The sequence below is a fragment of the Gorilla gorilla genome, chromosome 10, assembly GCF_029281585.2.
Source record: "Gorilla gorilla gorilla isolate KB3781 chromosome 10, NHGRI_mGorGor1-v2.1_pri, whole genome shotgun sequence".
In the NCBI taxonomy this organism is placed as follows: Eukaryota; Metazoa; Chordata; class Mammalia; order Primates; family Hominidae; genus Gorilla; species Gorilla gorilla.
Genome location: NC_073234.2, coordinates 55,367,501 through 55,387,186, shown reverse-complemented (window position 1 = coordinate 55,387,186; position 19,686 = coordinate 55,367,501). Strand labels below are relative to the sequence as shown.

The 19,686-nt window shown below is 38.3% G+C and overlaps 1 protein-coding gene across 2 annotated transcripts in view; it reads left to right on the top strand.

Annotated features, from left to right (window-relative positions):
- ARID2 (AT-rich interaction domain 2) overlaps positions 1-19,686 on the top strand; it is a 183,048-nt gene that overhangs the window by 160,868 nt on the left and 2,494 nt on the right. For both annotated transcript variants that reach the window (XM_004052997.5, XM_019039241.3), the window contains exons 17-20: positions 7,422-7,560; positions 7,653-7,738; positions 9,074-9,197; positions 9,288-9,379. In XM_004052997.5, the coding sequence (XP_004053045.1) occupies positions 7,422-7,560; positions 7,653-7,738; positions 9,074-9,197; positions 9,288-9,379 (441 nt within the window). The remainder of the gene's footprint in view (positions 1-7,421; positions 7,561-7,652; positions 7,739-9,073; positions 9,198-9,287; positions 9,380-19,686) is intronic.

Here is a 19,686-nt window from a genome sequence, read left to right as displayed (position 1 = left end):
TGGAGGTTGCAGTGAGCAGAGATCATGCCAGTATACTCCAGCCTGCTCAACAGAGTGAGATTCTGTCTCAAATAAACAAACAAACAAAAAACATTGTTATAATACCTGAATTGTACAAATCGGCTTTCATAGCACTTTTCAAATGTGAACTACTGTTTCAGCCCAATATTCATATTTGTTTGGCAGGTACACATTTTAAAAACATTTTAAAACAAAGTCCCTAATAATTCACTTTTATATTTTACTATGTAAAATAAGTGACTGCTTCACAGACCGGCGGGTTAATAGCACTTGATGTGGGAAGGTCAAAGAGCAAATACAGAAATCTTTTCCTGTAATAATTATTAGGAGGAAAGGAAAGGAGTCAGAACTGAGGGCAGTTGGTTTGGATCATCCCCCATATGAACCCCTTCCTATATTTGGGATATTTCCTACAATTTCAGTCTTACTAGGAGGCAGGGCCCATCTTTGTACAAAAGCCCCCCAAGAAGGCCAAATACTTGCTTCCTCCCCTATTGCCTTTGGCAGCTACACTAGTCAATCAGTTGTTCCCACCTATGACTTTTAATCTGGATTGACGGTAGCACAGAAGCTGAGACTGGAAAATTCATTCTTGTAGGAAAAGCAATATTTTGTTTCCAAGAATACCAGTACTGATTTTCAGTTTTCCAGTTTGTATTTATAATGTTTCATCATGTATTAAGGAAATAAATTAATTTTTCTTTAATAGTGTAGTTAGTACTTTTTTTCTATTTTGAACTTTTGCAACTAGATAAAATAAAGTTGGGTTAGCCTCTCACCAAGGTTGTTGGTATATTTTTTCCCCAGAATTTTAGCAGCTTGTTACTAAGTCTTATTTGAATATATAATAATGCTTGCCCTTGATACTTCTTTTGTCATAGAATATATATATCTAAAACAGATGCCAAGGGTTGAGGTACAAGTTCATGGTTCTGCAACCAATGATAGAGCCTTTTTTAAAACTAAAATATGTTTGCAGTATGAATTTTTTGGATGTATAGTCTCACATATACATTTATGTGCATTTATTAACATTTATGTGCCATCTTTTTCACTAGAATATTCCTGCAAAAAAAAAAAATCCCTTGCATTTTAAGTCAGGTGAGTTTGTTTGTTTGTTTCAGTAGGAAGGCTATAAAGAAGGATATGGAATACTTTTTGACCACTAAAGAAAAATAGCCCGCCAAGACTTTGAGTAAATAAGAAAACTCCAAATGAAACTATCTGTATTGTCCATTCTTATGCTGCTATAAAGAACTGCCCGAGACTGGGTAATTTGCAAAGGAAAGAGGTTTAATTGACTCACACTTCTGCAGGGCTGGGCAGGCCTCAGGAAACTTGCAATCATGGCAGAAGGAGAAGCAAACATGTCCTTCTTCACATGGCAGCAGGAGAGAGAAGTGCTGAGCAAACAGGGATAAGCCCTTTATAAAACCATCAGATCTCATGAGAACTCACTCACTATCACAAGAACAGCATAGGGGTAACCCCATGATTCAATTACCTCCCACTGGGTCCCTCCTATGACACGTAAGGATTATGGGAACTACAATTCAAGGTGAGATTTGGGTGGGTACACAGCCAAACCATATCATTCTGCCCTGTCCCCTCCCAAATCTCATGTCCTCACATTTCAAAACACAATCATGCCTTTCCAGGAGTCCCCCAGAGTCTGAGCTCATTCCAGCATTAACCAAAAAGTCCAAGTCCAAAGTCTCATTTGAGACAAGGAAAGTCCCTTCCACCTATGAGCCTGTAAAATCAAAAGCAAGTTAGTTACTTCCTAGATACAGTGGGATAGAGGCATTGAGTATATATACCCATTCCAAATGGGAGAAGTTGGCCAAAACCAAGAGGCTACAGGCACCATCCAAGTCCATAATCCAATAGGGTAGTCATTAAACCTTAAAGTTCCAAAATGATCTCCTTTGACTGCATGTTTCACACCCTGGTCACGCTGATGCACGAGGTGGGCTCCTACAGCCTTGCGCAGCTCCGCCCTGGTGGCTTTGCAGGATACAGTGCCCCCCCGGTCAGCTGCCTTCATGGATTGGCATTGAGTGTCTGTGGTTTCTTCAGGTGCACAGTGCAAGCTCTTCATTTATCTACCATTCTGGGGTCTGGAGGATGATGGCCCTCTTCTCACAGCTCCACTAGGTAGTGTCCCAGTGGGGACTCTGTGTGGGGCTCTGACCTGCCCTAGCAGATGTTCTCCATGAGGGTTCTGCCCCTGCAGCAAACTTCTGCTTGGACATCCAGATGTTTCCATACATCCTCTGAAATCTAGGTGGAGGTGCCAAACCTCAATTTTTGATTTTTGTGGACCCACAGGCTCAACACCACGTGAAAGCTGCCAAGGCTTGGGATTTGCACTCTCTGAAGCCACAGCCCAAGCTGTACCTTGGCCCTTTTTAGCCATGGCTGGAACAGCTGGGATGCAGGGCATCAAGTACCCAGGCTGCAGGCACCATGGGGGGCCTGGGACTGGCCCAGGAAATAATTTTGTCCTGCTAGGGCTCTGGGGAGAGGCTGCCATGAAGGTCTCTGACATGCCCTGGAGACATTTTCCCCATTGTCTTGGTGATTAACATTCAGCTCCTTGTTACTTATACAAATTCCTGCAGCAGACCTGAATTTCTCCCCAGAAAATGGGTTTTCATTTCAGGAAATTTGTACCTAGTAGCCTATGTGAATATTTGCTCAGTTGAACCAAACAGCTCTTCACTGGAATAAAAGAAAATACAATTTGGCTGAAGGGGAATTAAATGAAGAATAGAAGCTAATCCTGAGCTTTCACTGCAATGATTTAAATAATAAGCAGGAAACCAATTATTATAAATTATAGTGATGATGTAACTGAAAAATATATATATTTTTTAAATCACCAGTGACTGAGAGAAAAGTGTCAACTTGTTACAGTAATTATATTAAATATTACATTTTGCATTGTTTTGCCAGATATTGATAAATTCTGGTTCCTTTTGAAAAAGTAGCAGGATCAAAGAAAAAGTGTTGTTTCTATCGCTTCTAGTTAGAATAACATTTGTTTTTATATACTTAAGTGTGGGATTCAGAAGAGAGGAAAAGATAAAAGATGCAAAAGGGGATAATTTAGGAAGAAACACAATAGAATCCAATGTTGTAGGAAAAAACCGGGTTCTTTTCACACAACCAGGAAAGATTAGGCTCATAGACACATAGAAGTGTGAGGAGTGGAATTTACTGGATGAGAACGGAAAAGGAAAAACAACTCAGCAAAGTGAGATGGAGTCCTGCTAACAGGTTTTCCACCTCACAGATTGAATCCCAGCTTACCACACAGGAAGAGGAGTGGCCAGGCATCTCGCTGCTGCAAGTGGCACGAACTTCCCGAGGCTCCACCCCGTCCTTCCAGTGCAGAGGCTGGTCAGGGATTCTCTGAGGAGCCCTTTTAACTTGGTTGTCTCACCAATATATAAGTGAAGGAGTTAACCAGGGAAATAGTAGCTACATTTGGCTGAGATCCAAGAGAAAGAAAGGATGAATAATGACTGAAGATCTAATGTACAGAAGAAAGTTAAAGAAGCTAGGCGGGCAGATCACGAGGTCAGGAGGTTGAGACCATCCTGGCTAACACGGTGAAACCCTGTCTCTACTAAAAATATAAAAAATCAGCTGGGCGTGCTGGCGGGCGCCTGTAGTCCCAGCTACCCGGGAGGCTGTGGCAGGAGAATGGTGTGAACCTGGGAGGCGGAGCTTGCAGTGAGCCGAGATCGCTCCACTGCACTCCAGCCTGGGTGACAGAGCGAGACTCCGTCTCAAAAAAAAAAAGCTCTAATGAAATAAACTTATTTTTTCAGTAATAAGCATTTTTTTCAGAGATACAAATGTAAGATACTGTCTCTAAATTTACAAATACACACAAGTACAGAGGAAGACAAGCTCTAAAATAAGATCGAAACTCACTATTTAACCAAAGTTGAATTGCAGGCAGTTTCTATGGAGAATATTTTCAGGAGCAGAAATGAATAAAATTAGTTGTGAGCGATAGTGAGTGTTGCTTGCTAATGGAGGCCACTAACTTGAAGGTGGACCAAACGTTACTTAGCAAAGCTTGGCAATTTTGGAATAGTTGTGGAGAAGATCTCAGAGTAGAGGATTAACAAGATGGGCAGGTGAAGAGACAAGACGTTACCAGTAGTACCTCCACTAGCCCTTATCACCACTACTGCTACTATTACTGATCATGATGACAATAGCCCTTATTTATTTTTGGCCTAGTATTTTCCAAATAGATTTATACATATCATCAAATTTAAGCCTCACACCCATCTTTAAAACTAGATTCTCAGTGAGTAAAATGAGTTTCAGAGGAATCTTTTTTGCCCAGAGCTGTTGCCTGTGGTTGTACACATCAAAGGGGGATCCAGTTACATTGTATGTGCCATATGTTGTATATTTATTACAACAATTTTTCAGCACAAGGCAATAAAGTATCTTAAGGAAGAGTATTATTTTAATTTGTACAAAGGGGCTGGGCTTGGTGGCCCACACCTGTAATCCCAGCACTTTGGGAGGCCAAGGCAGGCGAATCACTTGAGGTCAGGAGCTTGAAACCAGCCTGGCCGACATGGCGAAACCCTGTCTCTACTAAAAAAATACAAAAATTAGGGATTGTGGTGCACGTAATCCCAGCTACTCCGGAGGCTAAGGCAAAAGAAACACTTGAACTCAGGAGACACAGGTTGCAGTGAGCCAAGATTGTGCCCCTGCACTCCAGCCTGGGCAACAGAGTGAGACTCTGTCTCAAATAATAATAATAATAATAATAATTTGTACAAAGGTATCATATTACCCTGGAGTGGCAGCAGTATATAAAATTATATCAGTAACAGTCCCAGTTTTGTTTAAAAACACATACATACTCAGAGAAGGCTTAAAGAAAGTATACTAAAATGTTAGCATTTTAGTATACTTGGCTATATATCACAGGTCATTTTAATTTTTATTATTTTTGGATACTCTTGAATTTTCCCAGTTCCCTTAAATGAACATATTGTTTATGATTTGCGGGTTGCTGATAGGGAGTGGAGGTGATTGCTGGAGTAGTTTTAAGAACAGTTTTCTAGACATGACAGTAAATGGTAGCATTCTGCTTCATCACTTACACTTCTCCCAACCCATCCAATAAATATCCGTAATGTTCTGAAAACTCAGCATTTATTTGCTTTACATTTCTTTAGAGTTTAACTCTCCAATATTACACATAAACTTTTAAAACTCAGGTATCGGCCAGGCACAGTGGCTGGCTCACGCCTGTAATCCCAACACTTTGGAAGGCTGAGGCGGGTGGATCACAAAGTCAGGAGTTCGAGGCCAGTCTGGCCAACATGGTGAAACCCCGTCTCGCCTAAAAATACAAAAATTATCTGGGCGTGGTGGCAGGTGCCTGTAGTCCCAGCTACTTGGGAGACTGAGGCAGGAGAATCGCTTGAACCCGGGAGGCAGAAGTTGCATTGAGTCGAGATCGCGCCGTTGCTCTCCAGCCTGGGTGACAGAGCAAGACTCTGTCTCATAAATAAATAAAATTCAGGTAGTTCATTTAATGGATTTGGAACCCTTAACTACTTTTCACCTTCATGTGATTATTGCAACCAGCTTCATTCATAGTTAGATTAGAACTTTACCTTGAACCACCACAACAATCAATGAATAGCTTTTATGACTAGAGTAGTTAGATAGAAAATAGACTTGGAATGAAGAAAAGAGTAGTAGATTGGAGAGAAAAATAGACTCTGAGGACAGATAGACTAATGAACACTTAAAAATATCTATTGTCTTAAAATCATACATAGTTGTGTATATTTAGTAATTAAAATTGATTTAAGGAAGTGCTATCCTTTTTCCTATGGCTGCTACATTTACCATTTTTATTGTTGCAAATAAACTTGATTAATTGTATGTATTGAAAAATAGTTTAGAAATAGTCATTGTGAATAGTGAGTAGTAGTACATTTGGGTTTTGGTTTCTGTGTATATGTGTGCACGTGTGTGTAGACTTTATATTGCAATTAATGATTTAATAGTATTTAGGTAATGTCTTAACAACAAGAAATGCCTCCTTCTGGCAATAACTAGTAGGTATAACAGAACTCAAATCATATTTCATATTAATGAAATAGCATTGTGAGTTCTGAGAATTAAACGAAATTCTAAAACTTAAAATGTATTTACTGATTTTAGCCTCACAATATACTTTTGTAGGTATTTATATAGATGCATGTGATGGAAATTAAATATGTAACTTATTCTTTCTGACATTGTGTTATATAATTCAGTATTTAATTACTTTTTTGATTAAATTTTATTTTAAAATATTAGTCATTCCTGAAGGAATATTAATTTGGGGTACTAGATATTTGTTACACGTTAAAAACTGGTTCAAATATAGATATGTTGATACGACAGCCATAAAAAGTCAAATCCTAAGAGATGTTTGCTGTATATCTTAAAGATATTGATTGTGGCCAGGTGCTGTGGCTCACACCTGTAATCCCAGCACTTTGGGAGGCCGAGGCGGGCAGATCATGAGGTCAGGAATTCGAGACCAGCCTGGCCAACATGGTGAAACCCCGTCTCTACTAAAAATACAAAAATTAGCTGGGCATGGTGGCGTGTGCTTGTAGTCCCAGGTACTCGGGAGGCTGAAGCAGAAGAAGCACTTGAACCCAGGAGGTGGAGGTTGCAGTGAGCCGAGATCGCACCACTGCACTCCAGCCTGGTGACAGAGCGAGACTCCGTCTCAAAAAAAAAAAAAATATATTGATTGCACAAATATTTGAGTTACTCATTAGTAATTGAAGCCTTTTAATACATTCTTTGCTGTCTAGATTCCACTGTTCTCTCTCATTTCCCTACTGTCTAATAAAGGAGAATAAAATCTGACTTTCTTCAGTTTTGTGTGCTTTGCCACCTGCCCACTCAGACATCATAGGGTATGTGCTGGAGGAGTGAGAGATGGGACTTAAAAACATGGACAGACATATAAATGTGAACTTAAAAGGCAGACTTACTAAAACTTATAGAATTTGAACTGTTGGATTGGATATGCTTGAGTTATTATATGTAATATGAAATCTGGTAAATGCTTGAGCAATTTATAAAAGTACAGTAGAGTATGGTATTTGTTTATAAGATAATGTTCTATGGTGTTTTTAATGATATTTCATTCACTTTTAAGAGATTTTTAGTCAGCCTTCATTGAAGGTAGGGAATTATGAATAAGGGATGTTAAAACAATTTACCAAAAGGGTTCAGTACAACTGATGATTCCACTTGGAAATATAAGCAGAGAAATTTTTGAAATAGTTTCAAAATATACTTGAATACATCCAAGTGTCTACTACTTTTATTTTTTATAGGTGGTTTCAGACACCCTCACAGGTTTTCTACCATGCAGCAACTGAACATGGAGGAAAAGATGTATATCCAGGGCAGTGTCTTTGGGAAGGTTGTGAGCCTTTTCAGCGACAGCGGTTTTCTTTTATTACCCACTTGCAGGTACACTTTTTAAATACTATTTGATCAGTAACTCATTTGACTGCATTAAAGATTTTGACGTGCCATTCTCTTGCTTCTTCTTCCTCAAAAAGGACAAGCACTGTTCAAAGGATGCCCTACTTGCAGGATTAAAACCAGATGAACCAGGACAAGCAGGAAGTCAGAAGTCTTCTACCAAGTAAGGAAAATGAGTTTACTTCCTGTTGTACATACAAAAAGAAACTAGGCAAAACACAAGAAAATGAAACGCAACTTAGCATATTAGGAGACCAGAAACCTGGGTTCTAGTCCAGCTCTGCCATGAACCAGCAATGTGACCCTGTTCAAATTGCTTAGATTCTCTTGGCATCACTTTTCCTTTTGGCTGGACAGTGTGGTCTGTAAGTTACCTTTCAGCTCTAACACTGATTCTGTTTTGTAGACTAGTCAGTCATTGGAAGTAATGACAGATGATATATGAGAAATGCTTTGTAAACTAAAAGTACTGTGTATGGTTCTTTTTTCTGTAAAAGAGTAATCATCTATTTGATAATGGCAAAGAGATTTCATATCTTGTCATTATCAAATATATATATATATATATATATATACACACACATATAAACATACACTAGTTTACAGTTTAAAGATTGTTTTCAGGTTATCTTATTTAATATTCAGAATTAGCTTAAAATAATTTAATATTCAGAATTAGTAAAAATATATCAGAAATACCCCTGCTTTTCAGATGTGAAAAGAAATATTGAAAGTCATGCAGCCAGTTACAGTGTCAGAAATAGGGTTTCCTCATATACGAGTCAGCATCTCCATTGCTGTCTCACCAGAGCACACAGATAATGATGCATTATATCTGCTTGGCGAAAGAAATCTACAGTAGTTTGAATCTTATTTTACATAAAATCATCTCTGCAGTTCTTCCATTCTGTATCTTTCATAAATAACAGAACTATAGTGAAATGATTGATTGAAATTATAAAATAATAATGAAATTTAAGATATGTAAGTAATAGTTGGAAATGTGGTATTTAGCATAATTCCATGTTATCATACCATGTTTTCTTGGATGACCAGTGTCAGTACATTCTTAGGTAATATTACTTTACTCTTAGGTACCATTTAGAAATAATTTATAGCAAAAATTGTAGACTTTTCTTCTTTGTTAAAATGTTCACATTATTTTCAAAGATGAGAAGGCTATAACTTTGATGCTATGTTGAATTTGTCTTGATTGCATACTTACCCAATACAGTAACTTTAAAGATGGAACATCTGTTTGCTTTAAAATTGATAGATTGGAAAATAAAAGACTTGAAACTTCACCTTGATACTAAGCGCCCCTTTGCCTAAGCTGTCACAGAGCATAAACGTTAGTGCTAGACCATTGGACCTTTAGTCACCCTGTAAACACGATTTTAAAATAACCAGCTTAAAGGGGTTGGCAGGGTGGTCATAGTTGTCAGTCTGTCTGCAGTATCACGTTAATTCTCTCTCTCTCTCTCTCTCATCAATTTAGGCAGCCAACTGTAGGGGGCACAAGCTCAACTCCTAGAGCACAAAAGGCCATTGTGAATCATCCCAGTGCTGCACTTATGGCTCTGAGGAGAGGATCAAGAAACCTTGTCTTTCGAGATTTTACAGTAAGCATGCCTTGAAACCCTTATCTGTAAAAGTCTGAGTCCTGTATGATTTAGATCTTTATTCTTTCTTTTTTTTCCTTTCTTTTTAAGGATGAAAAAGAGGGACCAATAACTAAACACATCCGACTAACAGCTGCCTTAATATTAAAAAATATTGGTAAATATTCAGAATGTGGTCGCAGGTGAGTAATATGTTTTCTGTAGCCAAAGTGAATTTAGTTTATTTTATTTTTACATATAAGTTAATAAAATTAGATAACTGTATTTTCTTCATTGTTTTTCTCATCAATTTTGCAAATACATCCAAAAGTTTATGCCTAGGTCAGGCCATGATGAGCTCTTAAAAGTCAAAAATAAATAGAAGTTAAAACAACCAAAAGGTGGTCTTTTAAGTTGTTTTATTAAGTTAATTTGTCTTACTGACCATATAATTTAGAACAAAAAGCAGCTCTACTAAAGAGGAAACTTAGGAGTTTATTGGGGAAAACAAAGGAATTTGATCATTTGAATCACGTGGAGTCCAAATGAAATTCAGTTTGACATCTGGCATTTTCATGTACCCATCAATGGCATAAATAATGTTAAGGTATGTGTATAATACTCTGAAGTTTTAAAACTTAACTTTCCAATGGATTTAAGCAAAAGAAAACCCAGGATTTTGTAGATCTACAGAAACTAGGAGGGATAACTCATTAATTCGTGAGAGAGCAAATATAGAATATTCTGTCAATACCTTGTCTTCCTTAGTTACTTTTCTAGAATTCCTCCTACATCTTCAATTGACCAGTCTTGGGCCGCCTCTCAGCGAAGTTGTCCTCAGATGCATCTTGTGTTCCTGATAGTCACTTTCTATCTCAGGCCCTCCCTTTCACATAATATTAGTTCCATCTCCTTAATGTATTTTGAATCCATGTTAGTTCTTCCGTACACCCCTATTTTACCTTGTCTTAGGTCTTTTATGACATTTTTTTTACAATGACCTTTAAACTGAATTTTCTAAGCATAAAAATAGTGGTATCAATTATAAAAAGAAAATGAATTTGACTATATTGTTTTAAGATTTCTCTAAGTGGAAGGTGAATAACATTTAAAGCTAAAGTTGAAAAGTATTTGCAATTACAAATGTTACTATATTTATTTAATCAAGTATAAATGAAAAAGAAAATTTTTAACACTTGAGCTAAGTTTTTTTTAGAAAAAAAAAAGAAATGTAAAGGTTTAGTAACCATATGAGAATACCAGTATCTTCATGATTTAGTTCATAACATTTCTTTTTACTTTTCTTACTTTATTTCCCTTCTAACCTCTTTTTTGTTTCATAGCGTACATTTCAGTGAAACTAAGCCACATGCAAGTTCCTAATCACATTGGGCTCTTTCAAGTCACACTTGGTACCTTTGTTCCAATGCTCATACTATTCTCCCTGCCTAGAATGCCCTCCTCCCTGCGTTGCCCACCTATTGAATATCTGCTTATCCTTCATGATTCAGTTCAGACATGAGTTTCTTTGTGTAGCTTTTCCTTTGCTCTGTTCCCCTTCCCTACTGAGCTTGTTCTCCTCTATTTTTATAACATGTCTGTCTTAAAACTTTTAATCTCATTGTTTTGAAAATGTTTTTTTATGTGGCTTTTTCCCTTACAGAACTATGTGCAGAGACTTCCTCTGATTAATCTTTGTAGCTTGAACACTTAGCACAGTGCCCAACACATTATAATCTCTACCTCCTATTCATCCTTTAAGATTCAACTCAGTGGTTACTGCTTCCTTTCCTGACGTCTTCCTCACTACCTTAACCCTGACCTGGAGCACAGTACATATTCCCTAATGCCCCATGTGTTGCATGTTACCACCTTAGATGATGAGCTCTTTGAAGATAGGGATTCAGTATTTTGATCTTTGTATCTTTAGTGCCTAGCATAGTGTTGGCAATATGATAGTCATTCAGTAAGTATTTATTGATAGACAGGTGGTGGGAAATTCATTTTCTCCTAGAGTTCTGATCTGGAATTTTTTGAGACAGAGTCTCGCTCTATCGCCCAGGCTGGAGTACAGTGGCACGATCTTGGCTCACTGCAACCTCTGCCTCCTGGGTTCGAGCGATTCTCCTGCCTCAGCCTCTCGAGTAGCTGGGATTATCGGCTCATGCCACTATGCCGAGCTAATTTTTGTATTTTTAGTAGCGACAGAGTTTCACCATGTTGGCCAGTTTGGTCTTGAACTCCTGACCTCGTGATCCACCTGCCTCAGCCTCCCAAAGTGCTGGGATTACAGGTGTGAGCCACCGCACCTGGCCAGTAATTCCATTTACAATAGCATCAAAAAGAGTAAAATACTTAGGAGTTGTCTTAACCAAAGAGAAGATTTGTAAACTGAAGACTACAAAATATTACTGAAAGCAATTAAAGAATATATAAACAACTGGAAAGATTTCTCATATTCATGGATTGGAAGACTTAATTTAGGTGAGATGTCAGTACTGCCAAAGTATTCTACAGATTCAGTGCAACCCCTGTCAACATCCCAATGATTTTTGAAAAAATAGAAAAATCAAGTTATGTGTGAGTGACACGAGGTGAGGGTGGCAGATGCAGTTTCCTGTTTTCATCGTATAGACAGGGCAGCTCTGCTGCAGAGATGGTCAATGTGCCTAAAACCCAAAGAACCTTGTGTAAGAAGTGTGGTAAGCATCAGCCTTACAAAAGTGACACAGTATGAGAAGGGCAAGGATTCCCTGTATGCCCAGGGAAAGAGGTGCTATGATTGGAAGCAGAGTGGCTGTGGTGGGCAGACAAAGTCAGTTTTCCAAAAGAAGGCTGATGCGGTTTGGCTGTGTCCCCACCCACATCTCCTCTTGAATTCCCACATGTTGTGGGAGGGACCCAGCAGGAAGTAATTGAATCATGGGGGCACGTCTTTCCTGTGCTGTTCTTATTATTGTGAATAAGTCTCACGAGATCCGATGGTTTTAAAAAAGGGAGTGTGCCTGCAAAAGCTCTCGTTTGCCACCATGTGAGACGTACTTTTCACTTTCCACCATAATTGTGAGGCCTCCCCAGCCACGTGGAACTAAAAGTCCAATAAACCTCTTTCTTTTGTAAATTGCCCAGTCTTGGGTATGTCTTTATCAGCAGCATGAAAATGGACTAATACAAAGGCTAAAACCACGATTATGCTAAGGGTGGAATGTGTTGAGCCTAACAGCAGATCAACAGGATGCTGGCCGTTAAGAGATGCAAGCATTTTGAACAGGGAGGAGATAAAGAAGACAAAGGGCCAAATGATCCAGTTCTAAATTTGGGGATATTTTTCTTTTCATTTTGAAGATAAAACATTGAAGCTATAGAAAAAATATAGGAAAATAAATACAGTGATAATCTTACTCAAAAAAAGAAAAATTCGTACTAGAATTCATACGTAATCTCAAGAGACCCTGAATAGCAGAAACAATCTTGAGAAAGAACAATGTTGCAGGACTCCCACTTCTGATTTACTACAAAGCTAACATAATCAAAACAGCGTGGTACTGGCATAAAGACAGCCATAGAGACCAATGGAATAGAAGAGAGGGCCCAAAAGTAAGTCCTCACGTATTTGGTCAAATGATTTTCCATAAGTATGACAATTCTTCATTCGATGAGGAAAAGACAGTCTTTTCAACAAATGGCATTTGAAAAACTGGATATGTACATCAAAACAATGAAGTTGGACACTTACCCTGTACCATATATAAAACCTAAATATAAGAGCTAAAACTGTAAGACTCTTAGAAGAAAACACAGGGCAAAAGCTTTATAATATTGGATTTGGCAGTGATTTCTTGGGATATGACACCAAAGACACAGGCAATAAAAGGAAAACCAGACAAACTACTTCATCAAAATTTGAAGCTTGTACATCAAAGGACTATCAACAGAGTAAAAAGGCAACCCATAGAATTAGACAAAATAATTGCAAGTCACCTGTCTGAGAAGAAACTAATATCCAGAATATATAGAGAATGCCTAGCTACTGTGTAAAACAGGGCAGTTCCTTAAAAAAACAAACAGAATTACCTGTTTCATTCAGCAGTCCCACTTCTGAGTATATTCACAAATGAACTGAAGGCAGGGAATTGAACAGATATGTTTACACCAATATTGATGGCTATTACTCACAAGAGACAAAAATTGGTGTGGAAGCAACCTAAGTGTCTATCATCGATGATAGACAAAATGTGGCATGTACATGCAATGGGATATTACTCAGTATTACAAAGGAAAAAACAATTTACTTATAGTAAAGTTCACTCTTTTTAGTGTACAGTTCTATGAGTTTTTGAGGTTTTTTTTTATCTTTGAGACGGGGTCTCACTCAGTTGCCCAGGGTGGGTTGCAGCAGAGCAATCATGGCTCACTGCAGTCTTGACCTCTCCAGGCTCAGGTGATCCTCCCATCTCAGTTTTTGTATTTTTAGTAGAGACGAGGTCTCACCATGTTGCGCAGGGTTGTCTTGAACTTCTGGGCTCAAGCAATCCACCTGCCTCGGCCCCTCAAAGTGCTAGGATTACAGGCATGAGCTACTGAGCCCAGCCTACAAGGGAAAAAAATTCTGACATATGCTACATATGAATAAACTTTGAGAACATCATGCCAAGTGAAATTAGCATGACACAAAAGGACAAATATATGGTATGATTTCACTTATGAGATACCTAGAAGAGTCAAATGCATAGAGACAGAAAGTAGAACAGTGGTTACTGGGGCTGGGGGTAGTTCAGGAATGGAGAGTTACTGTTAAGTGGGTAGAATTATGAGATGATGAAAAAGTTGTGGAGATGGATAGTGGTGATGGTTGTACAACAGTATGAATGTACTTAATGCCACTGAACTGTACACTTAAAAGTGGTTAAAATAGTACGTTTTATGTTATGTATGTTTTACCACAATGGAAAAAAACTAAAACACAACAAAGGAAGGATTTGGGGAAAATTGGAAGTGACTGCTAATGGGTATTGGGTTTCTTTTAAAGATGATGAAAATATTCTAGAATTGTGGTGATGGTTGCACAATTCCGTGAATATACTAAAAACGAGAGAATTTTTGTTTAAATGGGTGGATTGGGCCAGACGCGGTGGCTTATGCCTATAATCCCAGCACTTTGGGAGGCTGAGGCGGGCGGATCATCCGAGGTCAGGAGTTTGAGACCAGCCTGGCCAGCATGGCAAAACCCCATCTCTACTAAAAAATATAAAAATTAGCTGGGCATGGTGGCGCATGCCTGTAATCCCAGCTACTCAGGCTGAGGCAGGAGAATCGCTTGAACCCAGGAGGCGGATGTTGCAGTGAGCTGAGATCATGCCACTGTACTCCAGCCTGTATGACAGAGCAAGATTGCATCTCAAATAAATAAATAGATTGTATAGTGTGTGAATTATACCTCAATGAAGGTGTTAGAAAAAATAAATTTTAAAAAATCAAGGCGGGGCGTGGTGGCTTATCCCTGTAATCCCAGTACTTTGGGAGGCTGAGGCAGGTGAATCACGAGGTCAAGATATTGAGATCATCCTGGCCAACATGGTGGAACCCCATCTCTACTAAAAATACAAAAATTAGCTGGGCGTGGTGGCGCATACCTGTAGTCCCAGCTACTCAGGAGGCTGAGGCAGGAGAATCATTTGAACCCGTAAGGCAGAGGTTGCGGTGAGCCAAGATCACGCCACTGCATTCCAGCCTGGTGAAAGAGCAAGACTCTGTCTCAAAAAAAAAAAAAAAAAAAAAAAAAAAAAGTAAGTGCTATAGAAGTTATAACCAGGCTGGGCGTGGTGTCTCACGCCTGTAATCCCAGCACTTTGGGAGGCCAAGGCGGGCAGATCACAAGGTCAGGAGATCAAGACCATCCTGGCTAACACAGTGAAACCCCGTCTCTAGTAAAAAATACAAAAAAATTAGCTGGGCGTGGTGGCGGGCGCCTGTAGTCCCAGCTACTCAGGGAGGCTGAGGCAGGAGAATGGCGTGAACACAGGAGGCGGAGCTTGCAGTGAACCGAGATCCCGCCACTGCACTCCAGCCTGGGTGACAGAGCGAGATTCCATCTCAAAATATATATATATGTATATATTTGGTTATATATATATATATATTTGGTTATATATATATGGTTATATATATATGGTTATATATATATATATATATATATGGTTATATATATATATATATATATATATATATACACACACACACACACATAACCAAATAGTTCCCTACTTTACCCCCCCCACCCACCTCCAAGGGGGGAGCCTGCAACAATTTGAGCTAGTGCAATTGCTTTCATTTTTCAAAATATGTCTATGTTACTATTTCTTAACTTATCTAATTTTATACATTTATTGACTTCCCTTTTAAGAAATTGGATAAACATCTCTTCTTCCCACTTTACTTTTACCTCATCATATTATTGTTCCATCACAGTCGTTGATTAAATCTTAAATCAGATATTATGGTTGGATTGTTTGATATTGAGCCAAATGCTATACTATTATGTTTTTCTTTCTCTTTCTCATTTTTATTTTTTGAGACAGAGTCTCGCTCTGTCACCCAGACTGGAGTTCCGTGGCGTGATCTCGGCTCATTTCAACCTTTGCCTCCCAGGTTTAAGTGATTCTCCTGCCTCAGCCTCCTGAGTAGCTGGGACTACAGGCTCCCACTACTACGCCTGGCTAATTTTTTTATTTCTAGTGGAGATGTGGTTTCACCATGTTGGCCAGGCTGGTCTTCAATTCCTGACCTCAAGTGATCCACCCACCTTGGCCTCCCAATGGGCTGGGATTACAGGTGTGAGCCACCGTACCCAGCTTTTTTGTCTCTGTATTAGGCCCATAAAAAGCATGAGTGCCATGCTTTTTGCTTGGCTTTTTACAGGCCTAATACTGATTGTACCATATATTTTAATCAGTATCTTTGAAGCATGTCAATAAGCTGTCCACATACTGAAACACAGTTGTTAAACCTCTGTCAAATTTTCATTTTTAGAATATTTTTTTCCTTGCGAACTGCCCTTCTGCAGTCTAGACAGGTTGCTCTCTGGACCTGGTACACAGCTCTTCTCAGGAATTACCTCCACGTTGAATCCCTTTTCGTTGAAACCCATTCATTTTCTTTTCTTGTTTTACTCTCTTCATGCAAAAGCATATCCTTCAATCATTTAAGACCCTACATGCCTAAAAATGTCTGTAATCTACCCTTACTCTTGATAGTTGTTGGCTGTACATAACATTCTAGATTGAAAAATCATTTTTCTTTAAAAACCTGAGGGCATTGCTTTGGTGTATTCTAGCACCAGCTTTGCTGTTGAGAAGACTAGTGACATTCTGGTTCCCATTTCTTTGTATGTGATCTGTTTTCCCCCCTCTAGAAACTGTTGTGATCTCTTTATTTCTGAATATTCTGAGGTTTCTTGATGATGTGTCTTCGGTGGGTGTTGTTGTTTTCATTGAAGTCATTATTTCATTTTGGTGGGTCCTTTCTATCTGGAGATTTATATCCTTCAGTAATGGGAACTTTTCTGGTATGTTTCTTTTTCTTTTCTCTTTTAGCTTTCTGTTTTCTCTCTGTTTAATCTATTTGTTGGAAATTTCCTTAATTTTTTTTTTTTTTTTTTTTTTTTTTTTGAGACAGAGTCTCGCTCCATTGCCCAGGCTGGAATGCAGTGGCACGATCTTGGCTCACTGCAAACTCCACCTCCCGGGTTCACACCATTCTCCTGCCTCATCCTCTGGAGTAGCTGGGACTACAGGCGCCCACCACCATGCCCCGCTAATATTTTGTATTTTTAGTAGAGACAGGGTTTCACCTAGTTAGCCAGGATGGTCTCGATCTCCTGACCTCGTGATCCGCCCTCCTCAGCCTCCCAAAGTGCTGGGATTACAGGCATGAGCCACCACCCCCAGCCGGAAATTTCCTTAATTTTTAAGAGCTCGTTATTGATTGCCAGTTGTTACTATTTTATAACATCCTGTTCTTAGTGGTGTCTTCTCATCTCTCTGAGGATATTAACACCTCTACTTTTGTAGTTTTTTCCCAATCTGTGTATGGTTACTCTTTCCTTGTAATTCCTCAAATTTCTGAGGATTTGGGGGTTTGCTTATCCTCTGCCCCCCAAGACAAGAGTCTTGCTCTGTTACCCAGGCTGGAGTTCAGTGGGGCCATCATGGCTCACTGCAGCCTCCAACCTCCTGGGCTCAAGTGATCCTCCCACCTTAGCCTCCTGAGTAATTGGGACCACAGGCACATGCCACCATGCCCAACAGTTCATTTTTTAATTTTCTGTAAGGTGGGGGGTGGGGGAGGGTGTCTCACTATATTGCCCAAGCTGGTCTTGAACTCCTCAACTCAAGTGATCCACCTGCCTCGGCCTCCCAAAGTGCTGGGATTACAGGCGTGAGCCACCACGCCTAGCAAAAAATAAATTTCTTTTACCCTTCATACTGTTTTGAGGAGGGAATGGAAAGAAACTTGTTTAAACTTGTTTTCTTAGAAGCTGATTTGTATCCTAAATGGTTTTTACTAGTGTTGCTTAGAAATTATTTTTATTATCTGTTAAGGATATTAGAGTGGCCCAATATTTATTCTTTGTTAAATCATCTCAAAAAACTAACATGTGAATTTAGAAGTTGAAAGAATATCATTTTATAAAAACACAAATTAGGCATGTTTTGTTTTATATCAAAACAAAGTGAGTGCTTAATTTTTTAAAACCTCAAAAAATTAAACATTTATATCAAAAAGGAAATTATTACTTTAAAATCATCCTAGTGATTTCAGTTTATTCTTTCTAGTTTTACCCATGCAATATTCAAATAAAAGAATACTTTTTAACATGTGACTATCACTTTGAAAAAATTATGATTTTGTTAACTTTTTGAAACTAAAGTCTTTTTTCTTTGTTAAAATATTCATTGATTGTGGGGGAAAAACTGATTGTACTTTGTAAAGTTATTTTTATTTTGTAAAATTTTTTTTTTTTTTGAGATGGAGTCTCGCTCTGTTGCCCAGGCTGGAGTGTAGTGGTGCGGTCTCGGCTCACTGCAACCTCTGCCTCCTGGGTTCAAGCGATTCTCCTGCCTCAGCCTCCTGAGTAGCTGGGATTAGTAGCCTCCCAAGTAGCTCCTGCCACCACGCCCAGCTAATTTTTTGTATTTTTAGTAGAGATGGGGTTTCACCATGTTGGCCAGGCTGGTCTTGAACTCCTGACCTCGTGATCCGCCTGCCTCAGCCTCCCAAAGCGTTTTGTAAATTTTTAAATCAATTTTTGTACAACTAATTTTTCTTTTCCAGAAAGATCTTAGAAATTTCATACTTTATTTTAAAAGTTGTTAAATAAAATTTTAAAGAAAATCATAAAGATTTTATAAAACAGAAGTATAAAGTTCAGTGAATTATCACAAACTGAACCACTCATATAACTATCTGTCCAAGTTAAGAAATAGAGCAATATCAGTTGAAATCTTTCATGTTCTCTCCAATCTTTACTCCATCCTCCTCTCTATAAGGGACTACTATCCTGATCTGTGACACCAGAGGTTCATTTTGCCTGATTTTGAACTTTCTATATGTGAAATCATACAATATTATTTTCAGCATTATATTTTTGAGATTGATTCATGTTGTTGCATGATAGTATTTTATTCATATTATTGTATTTTTTTCTCTACTTTTGATGGGCAAATGGGTTATTTCCAATTTGGGGCTATTAAGAGTAATGCTGCTATAAACATTCTAAACCATATTCTGTTTTTTGGCCATATACAGACATATTTCTGTTGAGTGTTTTCAAAGGATTGGTGACTCATAAGATGTTAAAAGTTTGCTACATGATGCCAACCAATTCCAAAATGATTTTATCAATTGACACTCTATAGAAATGTATGAGAGTCTCAGCTACTCCATGTACTTGCCAACATTTGGTATTGTAATTAAAATGTTTAATTTTATCCACTCTTCTGAGTGTGTGATGGTATGTATATATGGAAACTACATAAAACTGAAATGGCCCAAAAAACATGAAAAGATGCCCAACTCTTTATTCTTCAGTCTCATTTTTTACTCATTTCTTTTCCTTTGCTTTACTATAGTAAAAGTGACTCCAGTCCCTACATTAAATTTTGATTTTGAATTTTTGCATCTTTTCCATAAACTTCTTTTCTGCAGTGTTTTTTAATTCAAAATGTATGTGTCTTCATCTTCTCTTTTTTTTTCCTGTAGTTTCTTTTATTCGGAGTTATTTTAATGAAGGCACCAAGGTTCCTGGGTAATCTCATGCTGGCTGATATTTTTTTTAACATTTAATATAAAATTTTTCACACATAGGCAAATTTGAAATGTTTGCAATGAAATTTTATATACCTGCCACCTAGCTATTACCATGAATATTTTAGTATACTTGCTTTATCACATATCTGTCCATTTATCCATCCCACAGTTCTGGGTGATTTTTACCATTTTTCTCAGCCTC